Source organism: Parus major, chromosome 2 (genome assembly GCF_001522545.3).
Source record: "Parus major isolate Abel chromosome 2, Parus_major1.1, whole genome shotgun sequence".
Taxonomy (NCBI): Eukaryota; Metazoa; Chordata; class Aves; order Passeriformes; family Paridae; genus Parus; species Parus major.
In genome coordinates, this window is record NC_031769.1 from 56,841,926 (window position 1) to 56,867,078 (window position 25,153).

Consider the following 25,153-nt stretch of genomic DNA (forward strand, 5'->3'; position numbering starts at 1 on the left):
CTAGAATTCCTCATCTATTTCCAGGTCTTTAAATAAAATAAACTGTTTTCATCAAAACAGGTAACATTAAAGAACTGAAATGGTCACAGTATAAATACCTGGGTGATGTTACCTGCACTGGTGTGCACAGCTTTGGGTGGGCTTGTGCAAAGAGCAAAAACTAAGCAGTTGTAGCCTGCAAATACTGTCATCTTTTTAATACAGAATGGCTTATTCTAAGAACATACAAGCTAAAAAGGCAACAAATATTATTTTAATATTAAAATAAATATGTTTTCATACATTGAAAACATTTGTGATTAGGTAAGTTCACTATATCCTATATAAGATAACTTATATAGGATATAGTTTTCTATGCAAAAGAGTGGCTTTGCCTTCTCTGGAACTTACAGTTCTTTATCAGCTCCAGGAAATACAGTGCCCCACTTAGATGAACAAACACCTTTCTATTTTTTTCCTGGAGAAATAGTTTAAAATCTTTTTTTCAAGGTTCTGTTATGACATGATGCAAACACATTTGTTTTCTCTTAACATTTTTTGTCAGTGTGACACTTGACTGTAGAATCTCAGAGTCAATGCTGTGCTGTTCTCCCTTTAATCCTCCTCAAACACATCCTCATTTCAGTCCTGCAAAGATACAGTGAATAAGTAGGTTAGTGATTTATTCATGAATATGATTCAGCATGGAGATAGGAAGATCTCTGTACACTTAAATACATCTTTATTGTCTTTCTGAAGATTATTGCGTACCTTGTGCAAAAGGCATCAGAATTAATAGATACCTAAATTACTTCAGAATATTTACAGACATTCATGTCTTTCACTGGGTAAGAAGTTCCAATGACAAGAATAATTGATGTGTCTCAGTTTGAATCAGGAAACTGTGCAGCAACAGGAAGACACCATCACTTGCATCCACAGAACACGGAAGCAGTGCTGCCTCATAAATACTAAGAACACAGAGTCAGGCATCCATCAGGGTGGCATTTGCAACAGATGGATATAAAATCCAGAACACAATCCTGAAATGTAGCATAATTATAATTATAAAGTGATTGACTATAATTTACTGCTGTGTTTAGGGTGAGTGCGTGTGAGAGCTGTGCTCCAAGCCACACTGGCAAGCTGTAGCAGGTTTAAAAGCAGAGGTAGATAAATTTACACCAGCGAGAATCGTCAGCTAGGTTGGCATACCTGAGGGACAAGAATGGTGGGCAGGAGCACTTAAAGCCACACATTTCACTAGGAATGGACAGCCTCAGTTCACACACTTGGGGTGAGTTAGCACTACCCCCTTGTATATGGCACTCAGGTGGAACAGAGGCAGCAAGAGACAGTTTTTCTTTTGCAAAAGTGGTTGCATTCTTTGGCTTTTGGCAGAAAAAAAAATCCAATGTATATTAAATATATTTTTAAAAACTACACTTCCAAATCCAAGAAAATGCAGGTATACTAAATATGTAAACACCATTACTCACCCATCACTCAAAACTAAGTGGAAATGTATAAAACACAGAAAAACTTAAGTAAATGTCTTTACTCCCAACTCTTCATTGCTGTTTTCTACTCCAGCCTCTGTCATCAGGTCAGCAACACGCTTCTCAAGGTCATTGATGCGCTCGCCCATTTCTTCCAGTAAAAAGTTAAAGATAACTTATTTATCAATAAGAGTTCTACAATTTTACAGGTTTTTTTCTTCTGTAAGATTAACAAAATGTGTTCCAGATGTGCCAGCCTTTTACTTGTTCAAGTTTAATGCAAGATGAAGCATGCACAAGATGGTATTGTTAGAACAGAATCCCACATCCTCATAGGACAGATAAATAAGCCTTCAAATTCTTAGTATCAAAAGCCTTTGCAAATATTCGTCAATGAACTGTGTAAGAGACTGCTTTCTTTCTGAGGAATTATTTTAGGTGATACCATGCAGTTAACCTACACAATCAGAATATGAGTGCTATACCAACATTCAGGAAGCAACTGCTTCCTGGAAGGTCAAATTTCTGAAAAAAAATTTAATAAATGCTTCAGAAAGCAGAAGTAGTTTCTCTAAGTACATGTAATGAGAAAGCTCAGAGCCCCTCCAGGTCTGATTTTCTCCTTTTGAGGCCTCACCTTGTCATGCTCGGGCCAACAGCTTTTAAACCGTGGCTTGTTCAAGCTGCGTTTTTGGAGACGGATGCTTTTTTAAATGCACCTCCAGAATCTTTACACATCGATGCTTGTTTTACTTGAAACCCGTAATTGCTGCACAGACATTACCTTGCTACTTGCAGTAAAACATTTTTTTAGGATTTCTTTAGAAAAAGAGATATATAAACAGGCTAGGGCGGGAAGTCAGGTGCCTTTACGTCATAGGTGTTTAGCCATGTCACTTACTCTACGCTAATCTGATGTTTGAGAAAGAAGCCCATCCCCTGTTAGAAGCAAGGACCCCGCCGCACCCATCAACGCGCAGGGGGCCCCAGCCACGGGGTCCGAAATGCAACCTCGGGTACCCCACGTTCCAAAGAGGATATTTCTCAGCGTTAACTTTTCCGTCAGAGCCTGAAAATTCTCCTGCAGCCGGCAGAGCAGATTTTCCGCCTGCGGGGAAGGGATAGAAATAAACACAGGGGAAGCAGCAGGCGCCGGCCGTACAGGAGCTCCGCAGCCAGGGCACCCAGCCCGGCCCCGCTCCCCGCCCCGCTCACCAGCTCCGGCAGCTCCACGGCTCCCGGCGGCTCGGTGGCCGCCATCGGCTCCGGCTCCGGTTCCTGCCCCGGCCCCGGTTCTCCGCCCGCCTCCGCGGGAGGGGCGGGCAGCGAGCGCACGGCCCCGCCCGCAGCGCTCCGCAGGGAGCCGGGGAATCCTTAACTACCAATCCTTTATTTGCCGAAGAAATCATCATTCCGTAAGGCAGTAACTAAATAAGGATTTAGAGGTTTGATCTCAAGAGGTCTTACTATATATATATGTATATAACTTTTTATTTTATTTTTTTAAGGTTTGCTTCCTTTCCCCCCGCGTAATTAGTTTTGTGAGATGGAGTGGTAAAAATACCGTGGTGATTGAAGTTCCTTGCACTGCAGTGTCGAGCGAGACAACACTAAAGGCATCAGGAAGAGTCGCACGGTGCATCTTGCAGCACCAGTATCTAGGTCATCCGTGGCTTTTGGGCTGCACAGCGTAAAAAGCTCCTGGTGCAGCTATTACAGAGGTGTCTTTCTTCTGGATGCTGGGAGTGTTGCCCGATGTAAATGAAGTTTCCAGTTTACTGTGTATTGTTAGGAGCATATCACTGTTGGGCAATAAATTACCTTAGTCAATTACTTTGAGTAATTATATATGCTAGATATGCCAAATATGTGTCTTCATCCACAAGAAATTTCTGAGTTAGGAATGACTTCAGCTGCTGTAAGCCTACCACTTAGAATCTTAATAAACTTAATTGCTTTCCTTCTTGACCTTCCCCACCTCATTTGAGAGGGTGTGTTAATCTCTGAGGTGAAATTCTGGCAGCAAAGCCAACCTCCCAATTGCTACCTGCTTCCCATAATTGTGGCTTCTCTGTACAGCCTTATTTTCCCACTCTTCCAGGTTGCCCTTGTTGTACAAAGAAAAATCAAGCACATTTTGCGAAGCTTGAGTGTTCTAGCAGTGTTACTGCTCTAGAAAGCTTCTACATCAAACAGTTTGAACAATATTATGCAATGTAGATAGGGTTTGCTTTTGTATGTAGCCACTAGTTTCAACAGTACAGCCTTTTTGTTCTGTTGCATAAGTAAAAAGGAACAACTGGTGCTTCTCACCTGTTTATTTGTCGATAATAAATCTTCTTTCCTTTAAGGCTAGGTAGCAGAGCTGTAGTATTTTTGCGTTTTTACTTCTGATAACAGCCATAGTCTTCCTGGTTTTCCTTCCTTCCAAGAGTGCTACAAAAGCTTCTCTCTCACACAACAGTATTTCCCCCCAGAGGCAGTTGAAGTGGCTCCGTCTGCTAGTGCCCAGTTATCTTGAACAAAGCCATAGAGTCCTATTTGTAGTGAAGAGCTTGCAGGGATAAGAAACCAGCTGGAAATGCAGAGGAGCAAGCATTATACAGCCAATCAATTCACAGGAATCCCACTACATCTTTTTAGAGCCACATTTTAGCAATGGCCAGGTTAGAGTTCAACTGAAAACAAGCATGACTTGATAAAGACTTTCTGTAATTAGCTCCTCATTTTTGTGAGGTAGGTCAGTGAGGTCAAAAGAAATAGCAAAAAAAACATCCAGCTGGCAGAGCAATGAAGGACAGGCAATTAAAAGTGCGAAAGAGACTGAAAAATATTTCACCATGCATTTCCTCCTTCAAAGGTCTGGTTCTTTTACTTTGTGGGCTCAGCAGCTGATGTGAATGGCCCTCTTAGTTCAGATCTGGAGCTGAATTAGGCCAATAGTGCACAGCTGGGTTTATGAAATAAAAATGGAAGTGTCTTTAAAGCTAAAAGTGGTCGTGGAAAAGTTCCAAAGTTCAGAAAGCCTAAGAATAGAAAAGACAAATGGTAAGACCAAACAGACTCTGCTTAACAATGAATTTACTTATAATAGAACTAGCATGCTTGGTTTTGCTCTGCTGTCCTCTAGTCTCTCGCTTCTGAGAGGGCTTAGAAGTTCAGAACTGAGCTGCTGCATACATTTCCAAGGTCTGAAATCTGGGGATGTAAGATGAGCCATATTTGAAAAGCATAGTCCCTGTTGGGCATGCACCCATGGGCTAAGGGAAGCTGAGCAAAGACCCTTTGGTTTTGTTTTGTTTCAAAAGCAGAGAGCTAGCTGAGAACCAGTAAACCACCAGTCCACATAAGAGTATTTACTGCAATAAGTATGCTTAATTTACTGAAAGGATAATAAGAAGTTCATTTTGGCAATAAGTACAAAACCAGAAAATGAGTACAAAAAGGTCCTGAGGGGGGGTTGAGAAGGGAGCAAAAGAGAAGATTTGCCAACATAAATTCTTTTTTCCATGCCAAAATATTCTACTATCTTTCAGTAAAAAGCTTAGACTTTAGTCACTTTCAGTCTAAATATGTCTTCTTGACATATGAAGAACATGAAGTAAAAATAAAAATGGGATGACCTTGAGGCTGAGGTGCCATCTGCTCCCATCCTATTTCGGTATTGCCGACCTGTGCTGTGAACTCTTCACAGTGTGCGCTGAAATGGTATCTAAAGCATGTTTCCCTTGCTCTTTCCTAGGGAAATTCCAGTTTCTCCACTGCTGGATGGAGAAGTCAAGGTAGCAGGATAGGACATAAAAGCATGTTTAAACATTCATAAGACCTAAGCTCCAAGTTCACTGCCATTCTGTAAAAGCCTGTGGTGTGGCAAGATAGAAGAACTGTTGTAGAAATGCATTGCTCTTGCTGTTTGGATGTTAAATAGAGTCTCTTTCCCTCCTTTTTGCTGACAAGTAAGATTTTATATACCAGGGGTAGGGAATCCTCTGGTCACATAACTCCAAGCATGTGTGGCTCAGGGTTGCTTTGGAATGGAGGTGAGGTCAGAGAGGACATCTCAAAGAGAAGCTGAGTATTACATGTGTGGTAAGAAAGAAAACAGGAAATTTAGTCCTGGAAGGAGACAAGGAGGCAAGTGCTCCTGGGCCAACATGGCAGCTAGTTTGGCAGCAGGTAAGAAGGTAGGATGCAAATGGCACTGCAAGTTTTGTGGGTTTGCTTTTTTTCTTCCTGGCAGAGGCATAGTCAATACTAAAAGTTTTCTCTGAAGAGAAAAGGGCTAGGTATAAGTTTGTGCTTGCACCACAATCATGGTATTTTTGCTGACAAATTGTTGGGCTGGGTCTTTGAGTCATACTGTGTTTGGTCTCTCCCACTCAGGTAGCTTCTCTTGTGTCACTTGGCATCCTGATTCAGAGGGATGCAATGTACAGGAAAAAAAAATCTGGCTTTGCTAGGTCGTCAGCTTTTATATGCAACAGTCCCAAATGGAGCTGATGCTTCTTACAGCAAACTTGAACCTTAAAAGATTTACCTGATCTTTTGATTCAGTAGAATGCAGTTCAGTGAAAGCTTGCTCCACTGGAGTACTTCCCGGTGAAGGCATCGCTTTTCTTTCATATGGTAACATCAACAGACTAACAAGTTGTTATTTAAAAGCATGGAAAGACGTGGTGAGTGAAATGCAAATGCCTCAGGCAGGGAAAAAGGCATTCGGGTCAGTGGTGTCTGACAGCTGGTGCTCCTTTGAAAGACAAAGTCATTTGAGGTGAATATTGAAAGCCTGGGTGTTTGCCCGTGGTTCAAATTTCAGGCTCTGTATCTTCGAAGAGAAAAGGGTAATTCCAACCATTGGGAAACCTGATCCCTGATGGAGGTGCTCTGCCTTTAATAGAAGTATTCTGTTTTGGGACTGCTGCTCACAAATCCCCTTATTGTGAAATTTTTCAGTCAGCCCCTTTCTACAAGTTTCTTCAAAAAGAAAACTGACAGGGTTAAGGATAATCTTGATCAGATGTTCAGTGTATGCTGTGTGCATCGTGTATTGCTAAGTAGCTGTGACAAATCACAGGGTGTAATTTTCTCTCTAAGTGTATTGCACCAGGATAAATGCAGGAGCAGCAGAAATGTGAAGGCTGGTGTGGTGGGTGGTGGTGGCATCCTTTGGCTCTGTGAAGAGCTGTGTGTAATTCATGGCTCTGTGAAATCACCTGCCCAGCTGCTGTTGGCTGAATTATTATGTGGTGATCCAGAAATCTCCAGCTATGTATTCCTGGACATGGCTGGTAAGAGAAGGAAGCTGGTTGCTTCCTATGCTTTTTTCGGCTCCAGCCTTGTTCCATTGTCTTTGGCTAGTGAGGGTGAAGGAATATTCACTAGGCAGTTCACCTCCTGAAAGGCTGCAGGAGGGAGCTGGAGGTGTTTGTCCCTGATGGGAGAGGGAGCAGGGTCTGTTTCTGTGGCTTGCTGCTGGCATGCCTGACACTGCATCTGGGGGCTGTGCCCAAACCACCCCGTGGCCTTGCTCCTCACACATGCACAGCGGAGCTTTCTCGAAGAAGGCACAGTGTGTAACAGGTGAGGCTCTGCTACGAGGGCTGGACAGGCAGCCCCTGTGGCACAAGGACAGGCAGCTGACCTCACATGTTCAGATCCCACAGCCTGGCACAGCTCTATTCCAGGGACCTTGTGGTCCAGAGCAGAATGTGCGTTTTGTGCACAGATATAAAACGTGGCATGTGATGCTGTGTGTGATGGAAAGAGTATTTTTCTGAAATATTTGATAAAGAGAGCCTGTGCTGAAGAGGCTGGAAGCTGGGCAAAGGAGGGAGTGGTTCATTGGAAAATTCCCATTTTGCATTTCCAGAAGGTGTAAAGAACTGTGGGTAAAATTTCCTATGACCAAGCTGCAGTTATGCTAATGTTTCCTTGCAGCTTCAGACAGTTTTTCCCAGAGGAGACAACCGGAATGTTTCCCTGGTACAGGCAGTTTAGATTCACCTTGAATTAATGGAAAACATTTATTATTATGGGTGCATAACACCTGAGCTGATTTGGGGAAATATGGGTAATAACACTGGGGAACATCGGGTGTACACATGCTCTAACAGCAAGGTGTGTTCAGTGAGCAGTGACAGTAATAAGAAAAGCCAAGAGTGTGGCAGTTTGATTCTTTGGCCTTTTTTTTTTTTTGTTGGGAGAAAAAGCCTGCCCTTTCTCATCTGAAACAAAGATATTTTGCAAATATGCTCTTAAGACTGAATCCTTGACTGGCAGTGGCCTGCCTGCTTCTTCTGTGAGACATTTGAGGCAGAGGGGAGGTGCTAAGAGTTACGACAGGTATTTTATGCAGCTTGGGTAATGTAGGAGGCTCTCCCACCTCAGCTCCGTTTAGTGTTCCACAGGGTGTTTTTCAGCAGGAGTCATTTGGGTACGTATTCCAAGCATGCCTGGCAAAAGGCATCTGAAATTACAAGGGCACAGAGGGGCCAGAGGGTGCCTAGGGACACTGCCAGCATAGGTAGTACAAGCGTCAGCTGAACAGAAGAGCACTGGAGATCTGGCCTTCCACAGCTGGGGAAGAGGTGCAGTGGCATGGGCCCCCAAGACTGCTCCCACTCTTGGGGCTGGCCAAAGCAGCTCAGAGGACACTTGAGGATGTTAATTTTCTCTGTGGGATAGATGCTGTATTAATCAAAATAATATAATAAAATAACCTGTAACTGCAGCTCCTTGGGGTTTCAGAAAAATCACTCTGCAGTGTTTGTTTCTGTCTTGTCTAAATTATCTTCAACTCAAGTATTACTTTTGCAATAAAATTGGTCTTTGCAGATTTTTTTTCCCCATTCTGCACTCTTTGCTCATGGTAAGGAGAGAATAAATTTAGTTTTGTTCTGTTCTTAAGTGTACTGGGGATGTTGAGCTTATCTAACAGAAACAAGCCAGGTGTGCTACAGTGTGTAAATGCCACCAGGAGCACTTTGTCCTTCTCCTAGAACAGAGAAAGAAAAAGTTTGTGTGCTGTAATGCAACTGACTCCAGGTCACCTGTTGGTTTCAAATCATAATGAAACTATAGCTTCTCTGTCATTTTTCTTTTCTTTTCTCTCTCTGCTTCCTATTTACTCCACAGCTGAGTAAAGCAGGCTAGGATAGTTCTTCTGACACTTTGGACACTGCATTTGCACCCTCACTTGTTCAGGGATAAAGCCAGCTTGAGGATCTCCCAAATTGCATTTCATGCCCTGTGTTGGCTCTGGCTAAGACAGAGTCGGCTTTTTCCATAGTGGCCTGTAGGGTGCTGTGTTTGTGACCAAAACAGCACTGGCAGCACACCAGCGTTTTAGCCTTCACTGAACTGTGGTTGCACAGCATCAAGGCCGCCTCTGTTTCTCATTCTGCCCTCCCACCAGGGCAAACAGGCTGGGGGTGCGCAAGAGGCTAAGAGTGGAAGCAGCCAGGACAACTGGCCAAGGTGATGGAAAGGACATGCTGGACCCACAGCATCCCACTCAGCAATAAAACCAGGCTGTGGGCAGGAAGTTTCTTCCAAAGTAGCTGTTACTCAGAGACTGGCTGGGCACCGATCTGTTAGTGGGAGGTGGTGAGTGGTTGCCTTTGCATCACTTATTTATGTTATTTTTATTCACTACAAGACTTTTATGTCAACCCATAGGTATTTTTCCCATGGCTTCACCCTGCTGAATCTCTGCTTCATCCTGCAGGAAGGAGCGAGTGAGCAAATGGCAGTGGAGGCTTCACTGCTGACTAGGATCAACCCACCACATTTCTTCTTTCCCAGCTCACTCTCTGGTATCAGCAGCTTCTTGTGGAACACAACTGATGTATTTAGTGAGCATTTTGCCCCAGGGAGGAGTGAAGTGCATGAAAGAGGGAGATGGTGCAAAGCTCTTTCTGCATCATGTGAAGAAAGGAAACATGAAGAATCATGTTTTTTTGGCAACAAAAACCAGCTTAATAAAATAGCCATTTTAGTAAGATGAAATAAAATCCATCCTGTCCCTTCTGATGCTGAGCACCATGCACTGAATCAGCAGTGAATGGAGCCTGCATGGTACTTTCCCATGGCACACTGTGCAGATCTCACCTGTGGAAACATTCCTCTATCACATATTTTCTTAAGAGAAAGCAGCTCTGCTCCTGAAGGTTGTTGAGATGAGAACTTCTGGCTGTGTTGTTGGACATGGGCAAGGACGTGCAGGTGGATTGGGAGCTGCCGATGGACTCCTCTGCTGCAGCCAACTGCTGAGGTGACCTCGAGGCCATGGGACACACCAAAGGCATCCCCAGAGCAGGTGGGGAAGAAATAATAGCAGCCAGCTGGACCTGTTTGACAGAAGATCAGGCTATGGGTTAAGCACTCCTGGTTCAGCTTCTTACCTGTAGCTGCTTACTCTGGTAAGAAGATGAACCAGGACTGCTGTTTGTCTATTTTCCCACTCTGAACTTTGCCCTTTGTTTACAAAGCTGTAATGGTTTTAAGAAGGGTTCATGTATCTCTGCCAGCTGTCAGGCTGATTCCTGCTCTGGAATGTTTGCTTTAGGGCTTTTTCTCCATTTGTCAGTGGAGATGGTAGCAGTCCAAGTACAGAGAGGAGTCTAATCATCAACCTCCATGGACCTGGTTCCTGCTCCCCAGTGCAAAGTATGTGACTACTGCCCAGGGATGGGCTTGCAGACTTGGCCATGTTTGTCAGAGCTCTTCCTTGGAAGTGCAGAGGGTGTTCCTCTGCATGCAGGTGGTTGCTCCACTCATGCTGATATTCACTGTTCTGTTTGCAAAGACCGGTGCAGAAGAAGAAAGGAAGAGAGGTGAAGATTGCAATAAAACTGTATCTCCTATAAATGCTAGCTTGACTCTGTCCATCAGCTGCCAAAAGGGGCTCACCAGTGCTAGGAGGGGCCAGGAGGTAGCTTCTGCCACCAGTTGCAACAGGGTTGCTTTAAAAAAAATTAAAATTTGAGAAAAGGGACCAGCTGATTTAGTGATAATACATTATGGTAGGAAAGACCAATTTCAAGACACTGAAGACCCATATACTTGTTTTATGAACAGTACAGTGAATATTTCTTTTTAATCTCCCCATGGCTGTAGTTGTAGAATGAAATATATAATGTGATAATTGAAGGGAATTTGGCTACCATAGGGATTCAGTTTATCCTTATGACAATGTTTATTGTGCAATGTGTTCAAGAAGTAACTTAGAGCTTATCTGCGCTTTAGCAGGGTCTTGCAGGGACTTCATATGCTTGCTTCTGTGAAACAGCATTTGTCTAATGTAGAATATAAAATAATTTTAATACTCATCTTTCAAAATCAATTGACAGAACAACAGACTGGTTGGGAGATTGCAGCAATCTGCTATTTTTGCTATTGCAGTAGCTACAAGTGAAGTACCAACAGCTGTTCTCCTCCTCCTTGTGAAAAACTGCAAAGAGGTGGTTAAGGCTTGTCATGAAGCTGGTCCATTGGGTGGTTCATTCCTGTGTCCTGTTGGTCCCAGTGTCATCCTGATAGGAATATGACCATTTGGAGCCAATTGTAGAAATGGGGCTCTGCTTAATTTTTTAAAGTGAGTGGACCTATTTGCAAAAACTAAACCTTATACAGTAATTTTCGCTGCCTCTGCCAACATTAAAGTTAAAAGCCCTTTGAAAACATCCCGTGTCTGTTCACCATTTTCAGCTTGCTTAAACCATATCCAAAGATACTACAGGAACATTTCTTATCATATTTCTTAATCTGAAATAAATTAAACTTCTCATTATGTTTGGAGGTTTGGGTTCTACATTGTCATCAAAACATTAACTGCTAGAAGCTAGTTCATAACTAGGTGGCTAGAGCTGCTCACATAATCAATTTCAACTCTCCTACAGCAGATGTCCTAAAAGGATTAATTTAGTCTTCAAAGATCTGGTGTGAAACTTTGTCTGCTTCTGTTTTCTGAATGGGTAATGTAGTTCTAGGATAGAGATTTTTTTTTTCCTAATGGGGGAATTTTGCCAGTCTGCGTGAAAAAATAAATGTACCTGTTCTTTTTCTCCTCACTTGAATCAGAGAATTGCTGTCTGGCAGTGAAACAGTACTGTTTCTAGGGTAGGCTCTGCTTTTACACCAAGAGAGTGGTCTTTCTGAGCTCCCTCTCAGTTACTATCTCCCAGATAAAGAAATCTGCTTTGATATGAAGCCTCACAAGGCTCATTCTTGTGTGACTGCACTCAGACCTGCAGGCTGCGGAACTTTTCCTTGATGATGCAAGACTCTCCAATCGCCTGTTATCACCCCAGGTTTAGATAAATTTCTTCCAGCACACTCTCCTACTGGAGTCTTGCTGGGTCTGCTGTGGTTGGATGTTCTTGTGCCAGGCAGGATGCTATGCCAGAGGCAGCAAGCACCTCAGGATGGTATCACTACCAAAAACACCTGAGCCTGGCCTTTTAGAATGTCCTGAGACCTGAAGGGTTCCTCCTCGATTCTGGCAGCTGCTCAGCCCGAGGAGTTCAGCCAACCTGTCATTCCTCCTCCTACCCAGTGTCCAGTGTCACTGGTCAGTTTAGTTTACATCCATGGATTAACTCCTGAACGACTAGGACGTTTTTCAGTGACCAGAACTGAATTGTGTTCACACAGCAATATGCTGCAATTCACAGTTTTTACCCTTACAATTTCAAGTAAGGGAAAACAACCTAAGTTTAGGCAGCTGTTTCCAGTTGAGTATTTTAGAATCTTAATATTGTATACAATTTGTTACTGCATAGACTTAAGAGCATCCTGGAGTCATTCTGGAAGCTAACCTGGAGATCTAGTGCCAGCTCGGGCAGTTTCTTCTACTTAGGTAGAAGGTATTACTTCAGAATACCTATTTTCTCAAGATAATTTCTTCATGGTTTCTCAAAATCCTTGTATTTACATGAATGAAAATTTGCTTTCTAATCTAATATTTTCAACTTGAGGCTTGTTTAGACCATTGTGCTTAAGGAAAAACAATGTGCTCCAAGGAAAGTATGTAAAGAAATTGGAATAACTGCCTGAAAATGCACAAGTGATATATGAAAACTGAGCCATTAAATAATGTTTTAAATAATGCAGTTTATACAAAATTGTATTGTTATAGTCTCTCTGAGTCAGATGCAATGAAATCAGGAACTTGACGATCCTCATCCAAAAATCAGAATTCAAAACATCCACTATATATTTTTAACTTCAGCAATCAAACTATTAAGTCTTGTGTAATGGAATAGAGCTTTGTTCAAGTAGCAGAGCTGCTAGTTCCTTGTAGGAAAGGTAAGTCCCAATGTTATCACTAGTCACCTGATCTATATAGGAGGCTGTTTTGGATGTTTGTGTGACGGTATGCCAAGAATGCCTTTAATAAATACATTCTGTGGTGGTGTGCAGGTTCATGGGCTGCACATACGCTGCAAGAACGGCCCAGTGGAAGAAATGATTGCAGTTGAGGAAGGTGCTGCTATGCAGGAAGTAAACAAAAGGCTTCTGAAGTCCCAAAACAGACATTTCTATTTTTAATTCAGCTCCTTTTCCCCTTTAAGACTCACAACTTGCAGTTGCTGCTATAGGAAACAAATGAATACATCACACAGATGCCGGAAAATCTGTCTCATTTCCTACCTGTTGGATGAGCAGCAGGGGCACTTACCGGGTAGAAGGAAGCATGTCTGGGCTAGTATTATGGGAAGCCCAAGGAACAAGCTTTGAGGACAGCTGTGCAGCCACTTGGATGCATGGTGGATGACCCATCCTTGTAAGTATAGCTGTAGGAGGTGGATGCAGTGTCTGTGCTGTCATTCTCCACACAACATCTGTGTGCAGCACTTGCAGCACTTGTCCTCTGCTGGCCCAGTGCAAGTAGCAGTAGTCTCCCTGGTCACTTTGTGTCTGCCCCACTTTGGATAGAAGACGCACATTTTCCCTCCCCGGCCACTGTAATTCAGAAAGCCACAGAATGCTTTGAGTTGGAAGGAACCTTAAGGAGCATCTAGTTCCAAGTTCCCTGCCATGGACACCTTTCAGGAGACCAGGTTGCTCAGAGCCCCGTCCAGCCTGGCCTTGACACTTAGAGGGACGGGGCATCCACAGCTTCCCTGGGCAACCTGTTTCAGTGCCTCACCACCCTCAAAGTAAAGACTTTCTTCCTAATATCTAATCTAAACCTACCCCCTTTCAGTTTAAAGCCATTCCCCCTTGCCCACGAGGCATGATGGAATTTTCCCTAACTCCAGGGGAGCAGGATCCGGGGCGGCAGCTCAGCGCAGCCCGCGCAGGAGAAGGTGTCCAGGTACGCCCAGGGGAGCCGAGCCCCCTCCGGCTGTGTCCCGGTACGGCCCGCGGGCGGCAGCGCGGTGGAAGGGGCCGGGGCCGGGGCCCGCTGCCGCTCCCCGCCGGAGGAAGGGGCGGCCCCGGCGCTCACTGGCGGAGGCGGGGCCGCTCGCGCTGCGTCACGGGCCGCCCCGGCCGCCGCTGCCCGCCCGCGGAGCGGCGCCGGGGGATGGAGGCGGCGGCGGCCGGAGCTCGGGGAGCAGGTGCGGGGCGGGCGGCCGTGCCTGTCCGCGGGGCGGGGTGGGCGAGGGAGGTGGAGGAGCCCCCTCGGAGACACGATCCGGGGGCCGGGCGGGGGTGGCGGCGGAGTCGCGTGTCCGCGCCCTGCCCGGCCGCTGGCCGCTCTCCTCAGCGATGGAGCGGCGCGGCTGCCGTGCCGGGGCCGAGCTTCCCCTGTGGAGCGCCGGGCTGAGGCTGGAGCGGGGGCGGCCCCGACCCGCCCGCGGCAGGGCGGTGGTCCGGGCTCGCCAGCGCCCGGCTGGCAGCGGCCGGAGCCGCCCTCGGCAGAGCCAGGCTCACGCCCCGTCCCTTTCCCCAGGTCCGGGCCCCGCGGGAGAGGGCGCAGTCATGGTGCCGCATCCCGACCAGGAGCCCGCCCGTGGCTAGAGCCGGCCCCGGCCGGAGAGCTGCGGCGGGGCACCCTCAGCCTGAGGGCATCCCTCAGCCTGAGCGCCTCCCCGCGCGCCCCCGGCATGGAGCCGGGCGGCCTGGAGTGGCTGCTGGTGCCCATGCAGCAGCTGGTGTCGTGGGGCGCCGCGGGGGCCATGGTGTTCGGCGGCGTCGTGCCCTACATCCCCCAGTACCGGGACATTCGGCGGACCCAGAACGCGGAGGGCTTCTCCACCTACGTCTGCCTGGTGTTGCTGGTCGCAAACATTCTGCGGATACTTTTTTGGTAAGTTGGCTGTGTTTCTGCTCCGTTCTAAAGGTTCGTGCTTGCTTGCCAGCTGTAAAGCTTTGATTGGAATATTTGAGGAAATAATGTTTTACGTACGTTTTCCCTTTTCTAGAAGATCTAAGTGCTGTCTTTGCATCAGTGTGTGAGTATGTTAAGTAGAATGAATTAGGCTGGGGAGCATGGTCTCTTCCCCTTGCCAGATCTGATTATCAGCACTCTGATTTCCAAGATGAAACTTTCTAACTTGTTGGTAAATAGGTTTATGCTAAGTCAGGTCTTTTTTCTTGCTGACTATATTTTACATTTCTCATGCTACTCTGTCTCCAATTTCAAAGTGAAATCCTTGGTACCATACACTTATTGGAGCATCTAGTTGGCATTAACGTCACTGGAACACTTGCCATATATTCTTGCATTTCCCTGGGATACCAGCTGGCCTCAGAGGGGTTCACTTGTAGATCTTCATACACAACTACAGACGGAAACTTTTAATCTTGGATAAGTAAGGAAAAGATATGCTGCCTTTCAAAAGCAAATTTATTTTTCTTTCAACACCACTTTCAATACTTAAGTGCAAGTTTCTTTCCATATTTAGGTCTTGTGATTCTGGACAAAGAAATTTTAGGGCTTGATTTCTGTGAATCAATGTTACTAAAATCTTGCTCATTGCTTCTGTTTATACAGATGCTACACCACTGAGAATGTACTTGGTAAACCAAAGATGAAATAGTCTGGGCAACTACTGCAACTAAGGACAGTTATTCCATGATTCTGTTTTGACTACAAAATAATGCTTTTTAATCCATGAAGAACTGTTAGGTAACAGGCTGCATCTGTTTGTTGGTTTCCAGTTTCTTTTTAAAGAAACTTCTCTGACTCTATAATGGCTTCCTGGGTTCTGCTACAGCAAAAATGCAACATGAAAGTGCTGTGCTGGAGTGGAAAACAGGAGACCCTTTCTTGGCACCACAAGTTGGCAATCAAACAGAAGAGTCATCACTAGATCAGAGCTACTTGTTGCATTGGAACTGTGTTTTCCTGGGGAGAAGTATATGGAGACAGCAGAGAGCAGGAGGGAAGTAGAGAAACCGGCAGGAGGAGGAGCAGTGAAAAGCCTGAGCTGGCAGTTTTAGAAAGAGAAATAGTCTAATTTCTGGTTTTACTGGAGGTAGTCAAAATAGATAAATGACTTACACCTGAAAGGAGATGCTGGCAGTTTCTAGGTAACTCAGGTGAGTGCATCTGTTAAGTGAGACTCAGACTATGGAAAAACAGGAAGATCCTTAATTGGAATTGATTTTAGGTACGTCTAGTTAAGAGATATGTGAAAGCATAAATACTGCAAACAATGCAAAGTTATAATTTATGTAACTGTTGAAAGGTTTGTCAATACCTCAAAAGAGAGAGAATGCAGTTATATTGATAGGAGTATGTATTTGTTTTACAGTGAGCAGTTAGGCCACGTAATACTCCCTGACATGTATAAGCACTGTGTGAGTTCTGGTCACCTTGGAGCTTGGCATGGAATGGCTTCTTGCAGGAGCCTGCAGAAACCTTTCTCTCTGTACTTGCAGTGAATTGTCTCTTTCTAGTTCTGCTGAACTAAAAGGGAACTTGCATAGTGGTAGTTCAGTGTTCCCAGGAGAAAATATTTTGCTTGTCTGTCTGAAATACTAGGCATCCCTGGTAGTTAGTTATTAGCACCAGTAAGTCATGAAAACAGCATTGAGGGTGGATGTTACGAGGGAATCTGGATGATTAAAGGAAGATTGTAGGGCAAGAGCCTCTGATTTCTGTGAACATGGTTAGAATGCGCCCACTGGGCATCTTGACAATTCAACTTTTACATTATTTGGTTAATGTCACCTATGGCCGATGCATTATCTGGGACACAATGCTCTCAATAATGATACAAACAGCAGAATTATTTTAATTGTATATGTAATAGTTTTTGTAGGAAATTAGAAGGTTTTTATTTATTGTGTTTTAAATGTATTAAATAATTTAATCCATCCTGGTGCCAGGACAGAACTGTTCCGACAAGTAATTTTGTTCTATATATAATTTTTTTCCCCCAAGTATCAGTTCACATCTCCTTCACTTTAACAAACCCAGTATTAATCCAAGTCTCTCTTCTGAAAACATTACTGCCATATAGTTCCTGGTTTAATTTGGTTTCTCTTCGTTACCTCTGATTATTAAGCATGTGGTTTGAGCCAAAGTAATTTTTTCTGGACTTCCCCTCCACCCTGATCCAAAAATAACTACATAAATTGTTAGGCCTTAAGAACTTTCAAGTTTTAATAGTGTTGGTTTTCAGGACTTAATTATTTCCTAGGATGGATGATGTTTCTATTATTTTTTACTTGTTTGTTTTGTTTTTAACTTCAAAGACATTTCTATAATTTGTTTCTGTTACTTCCAGGTTTTCCCAGAAATTTCATGTACTGAATTTGAGGCTCACAAGGACAGACTGTTCCTTCCTGTTATACCTTTTTATGCCTCAGAATTTTTGTTCTTGGGTAGTGCTGGTGTTTCTGTATTTGTGTTACTTGTAACAGATCCAGCCTTCCCTCCTTTCCCTTATGGCTTTTTTATATTTCCTTCTCCTCAGCTATGGGGACAATTCCCTCACATTCTCTTTGTGGTATGACGGAATCCACAGGTTTCTGTAACTCTTCTTGGTTATTTCAGAGGTTATCCTTTTTTGGTTTAATGTGGGTTAAGTTTGACCTTTCATCTCCCCTCCAAACAGAGTATTTACTTCCTGATCTTGGCATGTTTTATGTGTCAATAGTGTTTCAGCTGGTAGATTGCACTGTGACAGTAGCCAAGGAACGAAGTACTATTTTGGGATCAAGGATAACAATCCTGTTTCCAGTTACCTGTTCCCACAAATTCTGTTTCTCTGATTAGACTGTCTTCACTGGTAAGCCATCTTTTGAATTCAAGAGGACTCAGTGCAATACCTCTCCTTGTCTTTCTTAACATCTAATCACTTAATTTCAGGGTGTGCCCAAAGAACTTCTAGTTTGCTAGTGATGACAATAATACAGTATCCATTTATCATACTTCTCTTTCACACAGTGTCTCAAAATCTCATCTTTAAAGAGATGTTTCTGCTTTCATTTATGTGTGTTTGGCCTTGCTGTGTTCCGGCAATGTGCAGAACTTCATGTAAAAACATTGGGTTGCCTGGAAGAATGAAGACAGGGTATGTGATAGCAGTGGGTGTGATTCTGCTTTATTTTATTTATGCATGCATGGCTTTTGTTTAGGGAAAAGAAACTACAAGTTTGGCCATGTTTAAATCTTTTGCCCTTTTAAAGAGGATTTAAAAAAAATGAATTGAAAAGTAGGCAGTTTGTGCTTACAGCATCACACAAGGGAGTCTCTGCCCATGTGAAGAGCAGATTTTGTGCTGTAGCAGATTTGATACCAATTTAACTATTTTTAGTCATAATCTATTGTTACAGTTTTATCTAACACGTCAAAGCAATATTTATCTTGGGGGGCTAGTATAGCTGCTGGATATGATTTATGACTGCATCAGCTGCCCCTTTGTTTAGTCCTGCTATTGTCCTGCTTCTCCTGTCTGTCTTCTCCAGACCCACAGGTCATTGTTTCTCTGGACTGCTCAGCCTGGGAAAAGTCTGCACTGTGGATAGACATTGAGAGGCAGTGCAGAACTGCAGGCTTTTGTAATTCTGGTGCATATGAAAGTATATGACCCACTCCAAAAAAAAACTATTAGCAATTTTCTTCCCTCTACATTTTAATTAAACACTTCATTACTATTTTTGATAGCTGGTGCCTTATGTCTTATTATACGTTCATGAGTTAGCTCTGTGTTCTTGCTCAAGGGATACCCTGAGCTTTGAGGTGATTAATGATCTGTGTAAGCTGTCCCAGGCTGTTTTGAAGTTGTGGGATGGATCCAGAGCTCCCTGTGGCACTAGACCGAGGTGCACACATCTTCTGGGTTCGCATGGCCTGCAGGCTGCCAGCTGAGTAGCTTTGCATTGTCATGATGGAGAACAGGAATGAGAAGGCGGGTGAGAGTTGTGTAATCAGTTGGGGGTGGAGGATGCAGAGAAACTTACTTGTGAGTTCTCCCTCTCTTCCCCCTCTCTCCCTTCCCTGTTTCTTTTTTAAAAGAGAGCTCATGAAGAGATAAATTACAATTTCTTCTAATATTAAAATAAGAATAAATAGTTAGAGGAAAAGGAACTATAAATTTCTTAGAAATCAGTGTAAACATTTTTATGTGTATCTTGACTAAGTGCAGCCAAAAGTACTTATGTTGCCTGCTATCCCCAGAATTTTTTTAGGATTTTTTTTTTTTCAGTTTTAAGTTTTGTAAAACGGATGTCATTATATAATAGGGTTTGTATATTTTCTAAGAAGACAGTGTTCTTTCCAGAGGTTTTGAGCTACAATTCCATGGGACACTGTCCTCATACAGCAGTGCCACAGAAATCCAAAAACAGAAAATAAAAGCATCCAGTTTTATAGTTTTTCTCACAAAATAGTTGCCTTAAGGCAAACCATGGCACCAAGTTCTGACAGCCAGGGACAGGATAGAGACTATGGACTGTGTTATTTTTGAGCAAAGGTAACCCTCTTACCCATTCCACATCAACTGACCTGAAACAAAAAGTCTTAAAACAGCAGTATCACTAGAACCGGGACCTCTCTGTACTGGAGTCAATGGAATATGCTCCCTGGTTAAGAATAGATGTTTAAAGACTTAAGTGTGGAACCAGAGGTAATTTACAGAGAAATTGTGAATTTGCTTGTGTCAGGGGCAGATCCCTAGGTATTTATTATGCTGTAACACCTACAGAGCCACTTGTGGACCAGATCCCTTCTGTCTGGTGTTGCTCTGGCTTCAGAAAGCAAAGCAGTGATGTCTGAAGGATTTTGTGAGAAAGAGGAACTTGTGCTTTTAAGGCTTCTGTTACTAAAATGGATCTTGCCAGCTTTTACCATGTGTGGAATGTGGGATGATGCTATGAATCAAGCTGACAGAATGACTACAACTTTGAAAGATTGCCTTACGTATGGCCTGCTCAGATATTGAGAGCAAGTGTTACACAATTCTTCCTCCTTTGTGTAAGTGCCAGAGAGCAGGGATAAGATGCGCTACTTTTTAGTGCAGAAAGTAAAGTAGAATTTTGTATGCCCAAGTGAGGAGCTTGGTTTGGGATGATGCATAAAGTCTTGGAAGTGTACATGTCAAGAGGAATCTTGTATCAAAAGATCCCGTTGCAAAACTTGTTTGTTTCTTCTTCCTGCTTAAATCCTACAGGTTAAATTCTGTAATTGTACGGGATGACTTTCAGGACAGCTGCCATGCTGCTACCTTGGGCTATCTGTCATGATCCTGGTAGTGTGTGGTGTATCCTGTGTACTTTCTGTGTTGCCTAAAATCTGTGACTTTCCCAAAGAGCTGAAAAACAGCAGATGAAAGCTGGAGCAGCATGGAGGAGTGTAGGAGGAAATAGAGTGGTCAAGGTGATGGTGATCTGGCTGCACCAAAAGCAGTTTCTTTTCAAAGATCTCTTAGGAAAAGCGATAAGCAAACCTTTTATGCTTGGTCTAGCTTTGGCTTATTTTTCACAATTGGCATTTGCTGTTTCAAGTAGGCTCAGGACTGGAATAGCAGGATTATTGCAGAATTGAATTATACCAATGAAATTATGTTGTTTTCTCAATAACTGGTTAGTCTCTGCTCTGGCTCGAACGTGCACTTCTCTTCTTCATCACCCTGAACATGCATTAGTCATTTGAAGGCTGTGGAAACACCAATAACACATAAGCCACTCCCCACCTTTATTTGCGTATTTGACTAGTACAGGAAATAAAGGGTTCTTTTGTTTTTACAAATGAAGTAAACAGTGCAAAAGCTCTTTGTCTCTTTTTAGTCTGACAGATGAAGTCTGAGTTCCTTGAATACTGCAAGTGTGACTGTTCACTTTGTTACACAACTCTGTAGTTATGGGATGAAAATGCAGAATAACAGTGATGACCCTGCACTCCCAGGACTTCAAAGCTGATCTTTTCCACAAGCCTGTTCTAGTATCCTAAGGCTCTTGATCTTTCTCTCATAAGGTGCTTTAATTACCTTAATGTTCCTCCTCTCCTGGCTCCTGCTTATGCAGAGCCAGTAATAATGTCTGTGAGGCAGAAAGGAAACAGAACATGGAATGGCACGCTCTCCCTGCAGGGCTTACATCCCATAGTGCTCCTGGAGCAAGCTGGCCTGAGGAGTCTTAAACTGGATTAGTGTTGCTTTGGCAGGCCCTGATTCCAATGCAAAGTACGGTAAGCAGCTTGGAGTGGTGTTTGTGTCCATGATCGTGAGCAAAATGAGTGTTCTGGCTTTACTTTTACAGCTTCAAGAACTCAAGAGTGGTCCTTGCCAGTGCTATTCCCTTCAGTCTTGCTGCCCAGGTAGTGTGGTGTAATCCATGTGGTGTAGTTTGCTCTGCCTGCCCATGGCAGCTGTGTGTTGACTGTATATGTCATCTAGTTTAGAGGGTTGTGTTGCCTGCAAGATTCATTCTGGGGTTTGGTGTTTGGGGAGATACAGTTCATGTGAGTATGTTTTGTTGTATAACCTTTGTTGTCTTTGACTGGATGGTTGTGAAAAACCCTACAGGTGGTTTGCATTGTTTGAAATTCCCGTAAGATTTTTTAAATTTCTGTTTTAGCTCTCTTATGTGTTGTGAGTTTTGTTTTACCTTTTTTCCCACCTGGTGTTGAGAGGGTCTGCACAATACTTGAAGCTTATGACAAATTGTCACGATCAGGCAAGCAGGTGGCTATGCTTATTTGTGTTTGTAGCGAGTGGGTATTTATACTGCAAGCAGTACTTATGTGAGGCAATCATTAGTAAATGACTAATAATCTCATCAACAGGGAGAAACTAACCTTGCAGTGACCTATGGCTGGCTTTACCATCATAACAGCTTCTAACTTGCTGTGCTGCTAACTCAGCCTCTCTTAAATGCATTACTGTATTTTTACATGCAAATACATCTCAAATTTGAGATGTTTTTTCTAAACCCAGTGTAAACTGGTTTATAGTTAACTACTCTGCAATTCTCAGTAAGTCTGAGTAAGAGACAAATATAATAGTATTGAATTCCAGTAGATGAGGGGAACTTGGCCACAGTTAGCAACACAGGCTAAAATGAGCTCTGGAATCATGAGCCTGGGGCATAGACTAGGCCAAACTTTTTTTCATTTCCCCTGCATTTTGAATTAGTGCAGTGAAAGCCTTATCCAGAGCACACACTGCCTATGATTATGCTTATCAGATAGGTTCTTTATTTCTTTCCTCAGAGTGTCCTCCAAATTTGTTACAGTAATGGCTCCATTGAGGGTAGAAAGAAGTGGGAGACTAAAGGTCACAGAACTGCTATTCCTGCAGTAGTTACTGGTGGGCCCTCTAGCACAGTGTGGAGGTTCAAGGAGTTGTACTTTTCCCCAGCAGTATGCCATTAGGCAGGAAATACTTGGCTGTTTTCACTGATGTGGCTGCTTGGCTCTGCTGCTCAGGTTTTCCTAGGAAGCTAGTCAAGGACTTTCCAGTCTCTCTCCTGTTCCTTGCTAGTTGACTCGTAACAAAAAGTCTCTCTCTAGTGAAATGGCTGCAGTGGAATCACAGTAGTGTGAGACAGCATGATGGTGAACTTAGGTTTTTACTAGCATGAAGTTTGGCAGTGAAAGTAGCCCAAGCATAACAAATTACATTCTGCCAGGGTGCCATGAGACAGAACTGTCAAGAAGAGGGCAAGAATTGCAATGCCTGTGAGCCTTGAGACTTGGTCAGCATGATGTGGTCAAAGGTTGACCTTAGTAACTGTGCTGTTAGGAGATTTAGAAAGCCTGTGTGCCTCACGGTGCAGGTGAAGGAGCTGGGGAGGATAGCAATATGTTCTGACCAAATCACTTCCTCAGCATATCTGTCTTCAAGGCATAAAACCTGGTAGAACTGAGCACAAAGAAGCAGCTCACTGTGATGTGTGTGTCACCCTCGTTTTGTAAATGCAATGTGCTTCAAGGGCTGCACATGATAAGCTTCCACCCTTTACTCCTTGTGCACTTACTGAATGTGTTTTGGGGATTGCTGAGTTTTCATCAAGTAATGTAGGAAGAGGATCTTGGAGCATTACTGCTCTGCACTGAAGGGTTCTCCTTTTCCTACAGCAGAATCTTGTGCAATCACTTAAGAGTAAGCTCTTCAGTCAAGACTGGCCACAATCCAAGTTCACCCTCTCTATTGCGTGAAGGAAGTGCTGGGAAGCTCCCATGACATGTCATCTGTACTTCCTTGCTTCCCCCAATCTTGGTCCAAATAGACAAAAATTTATTAAATAGTTGGCATGTTCTGAAGACCTGGCTTTTCCGCTCAGATGTCTAGACAGGGCTGTGGGTATTTATTTCTTTGTAGGGCAAGTCCTCCTGTTTTTATGACTGAATTTAAAAATGAAAAATTGAGAAAGAGAAGTTTTGCACCGAAGTCCATGTGGAATCTTTGGAGTGTGTGTGTGGAGAGCACCCATAACTGGTGGTAATGTGGCATAACTCTCTGGTCTCTTTGTACTGGCGTACTGCTTTATGAATGTGATTCTCCTTTCAAAACAGTAAGTTTGCTGCTGGCTTTTGAAGCAAAGACTTAAGCTTTTCTCTTCAGCACCTCTAGGATCAGTCCACTGGGATGTTGAAATAAGGTTCTCAGATACTTCTGTTCTGAGCTACTGTGTGTGCAACTAGGTGTGTCTGGTGACTCTGACTTCCTTCGCCTTCCGTACCTGTTAGCATTTCCTTTTCCAGTGCTTAGATGTTTTACGTACTTTCTTTTCCCCTTTTAGGTTTGGAAGGCGTTTTGAATCCCCTCTTTTGTGGCAGAGCATTATCATGATCATTACAATGTTACTGATGCTGAAACTGTGCACTGAAGTTCGGGTGTCCAATGAGATGAACGTGAAACGCCGCTCTTTTGCAGGTCAGTGACGGGAATTGGCTTTTTCAGGATTAATATTTCTGAAAGTATGGTGAGCTCTACTTAGTACAGAAATTCCTGCAGCCCAGTCTTCCCACTGTAGCGCTTTCTGAACTTTTTTTTTTTTTGAAACTGCTTATTTTCCATACAAAAATGTACAGCTGAAATTTTATTTCAGACAGGTCTTGGTTCAGTCTAGAAATTGGAATTCTCCCTAATATTTCACACCACACTCTGAATATAGAGCTGGTTGTTACGCTATTGTGGTAGCCTGGGTTTTTTTAAAGATCTTGGCTGGAGTAAGAAGTTAATTTCTTCAGCTTTTTACCAAGTTGTTAGTTATGATCTTACGCTATTCCCTAAATGTTGTAACTGCAAACATTTGCTTTTGTAGATAATTTTCTATTCACTTGAGTTACTAACTATCAGAAAACAGTGTGCTTTTTATCATAGATGCAAAACTGTCTCTTTTTGTGTACCATTTCCTTTGGCTTTAGTGTGGGATTAGTTGGGATTTATGGGAATTTTCCCATATTTTTTATTTTGGTTAATTTCATTATTATTGATAATTTCAGTTGGGTTGGACTATCATTTTTAATTTAATAAAATGTTCAGTCTTTGTGCAAAGTCCTTGTTTTTTCCCCTGCAGATAAGAAATCTGAGATGGGTAGGTTTTTGTTTCTCTGTGTTGACTTTGACTTAAAACATTTTATGTAACAGCTTATTGCCAACAAGAACAGAATTAACACTGTCAGCTTTCTGTCAGTTGTTTTGCCATTAAGGATGTATAATTTATTCTCTCCATCTGTTCTCTTCCACACTCTCTAATAATCGAGGGTCTGATCCAATTCCAGATATCCTCAGCCACCATTACAAGGCAGCAGCTCCTGGCTGTGCAGTAGGGTAATTTATCTAATAGCTAAGGAAGCTCCTTCCATTCCTGGTCATTGTGAAATGTAGTGAGAAACTATTCAGGTAAGTGAATTCATGTGGAAGAGGAGCTGCACTCCAGCTTCCAAACACCAGCTGCTGTGTTCACCGGGGTTTTCAGTCTGGCAGGATGAACAACTTAAAAACTACTTTCAGTCAGATTTAGCAGCAGGTAAAATCCAGGAAGCATTTGGGAGGGGGCATGTATGCTTTCTTCCTCCTCTGCTGTTTGTGCTAGCATTTTATGGAGCGATGGAGAGGTTTCTCTGTTTGCACTTTCTGAGAGGAAATTGTTCTTGTGCACATTTACACACACACACTTGCAGGCTCCTTCAGTAACCTTTGGACAGAAATAGGAAGCTCTTCAATTTAATATATAGTGCTCTTTAAGCAACTCTCTGGAAGACATACAATCTCCTAGGGGGTAATCAGTCCTTCCCTTGACAGATGATAGAAACTCTTGAAGGCTGCATT

The 25,153-nt window shown here is 43.3% G+C and overlaps 2 protein-coding genes and 2 long non-coding RNA genes across 6 annotated transcripts in view; 2 read left to right on the top strand and 2 right to left on the bottom strand.

The window, feature by feature from the left end:
- Positions 1-224: 224 nt before the first annotated feature.
- Positions 225-2,802, bottom strand: HSBP1L1 (heat shock factor binding protein 1 like 1). Of its 2 annotated transcripts, none has more exons than XM_015618427.2 (4): positions 2,694-2,802; positions 2,520-2,586; positions 1,541-1,635; positions 225-627 (listed from the first exon to the last, which is right to left on the bottom strand). In XM_015618427.2, the coding sequence occupies exons 1-4, from the start codon at positions 2,736-2,738 to the stop codon at positions 622-624; spliced, it is 213 nt and encodes a 70-aa protein (XP_015473913.1). In that variant the 5' UTR covers positions 2,739-2,802; the 3' UTR covers positions 225-621. The 2 variants fall into 2 exon arrangements, with proteins under 2 accessions (XP_015473913.1, XP_015473910.1); XM_015618424.2 differs by having other exon boundaries at positions 1,479-1,635.
- Positions 2,803-8,806: 6,004 nt separating this feature from the next.
- On the top strand, positions 8,807-11,554 carry LOC117243894. The gene is made up of 2 exons (XR_004495893.1): positions 8,807-9,083; positions 9,205-11,554. It is a non-coding gene; the product is annotated as an uncharacterized LOC117243894 (long non-coding RNA).
- LOC107200230 lies at positions 9,103-13,580 on the bottom strand. The gene is made up of 3 exons (XR_004495892.1): positions 13,159-13,580; positions 9,588-9,826; positions 9,103-9,394 (listed from the first exon to the last, which is right to left on the bottom strand). It is a non-coding gene; the product is annotated as an uncharacterized LOC107200230 (long non-coding RNA).
- Positions 13,581-13,976: 396 nt separating this feature from the next.
- SLC66A2 (solute carrier family 66 member 2) overlaps positions 13,977-25,153 on the top strand; it is a 65,812-nt gene continuing 54,635 nt past the window's right edge. For both annotated transcript variants that reach the window (XM_015618395.1, XM_015618396.1), the window contains exons 1-3: positions 13,977-14,041; positions 14,377-14,733; positions 23,619-23,752. In XM_015618395.1, the coding sequence (XP_015473881.1) occupies positions 14,531-14,733; positions 23,619-23,752 (337 nt within the window). In that variant the 5' untranslated portion in view covers positions 13,977-14,041; positions 14,377-14,530. The remainder of the gene's footprint in view (positions 14,042-14,376; positions 14,734-23,618; positions 23,753-25,153) is intronic.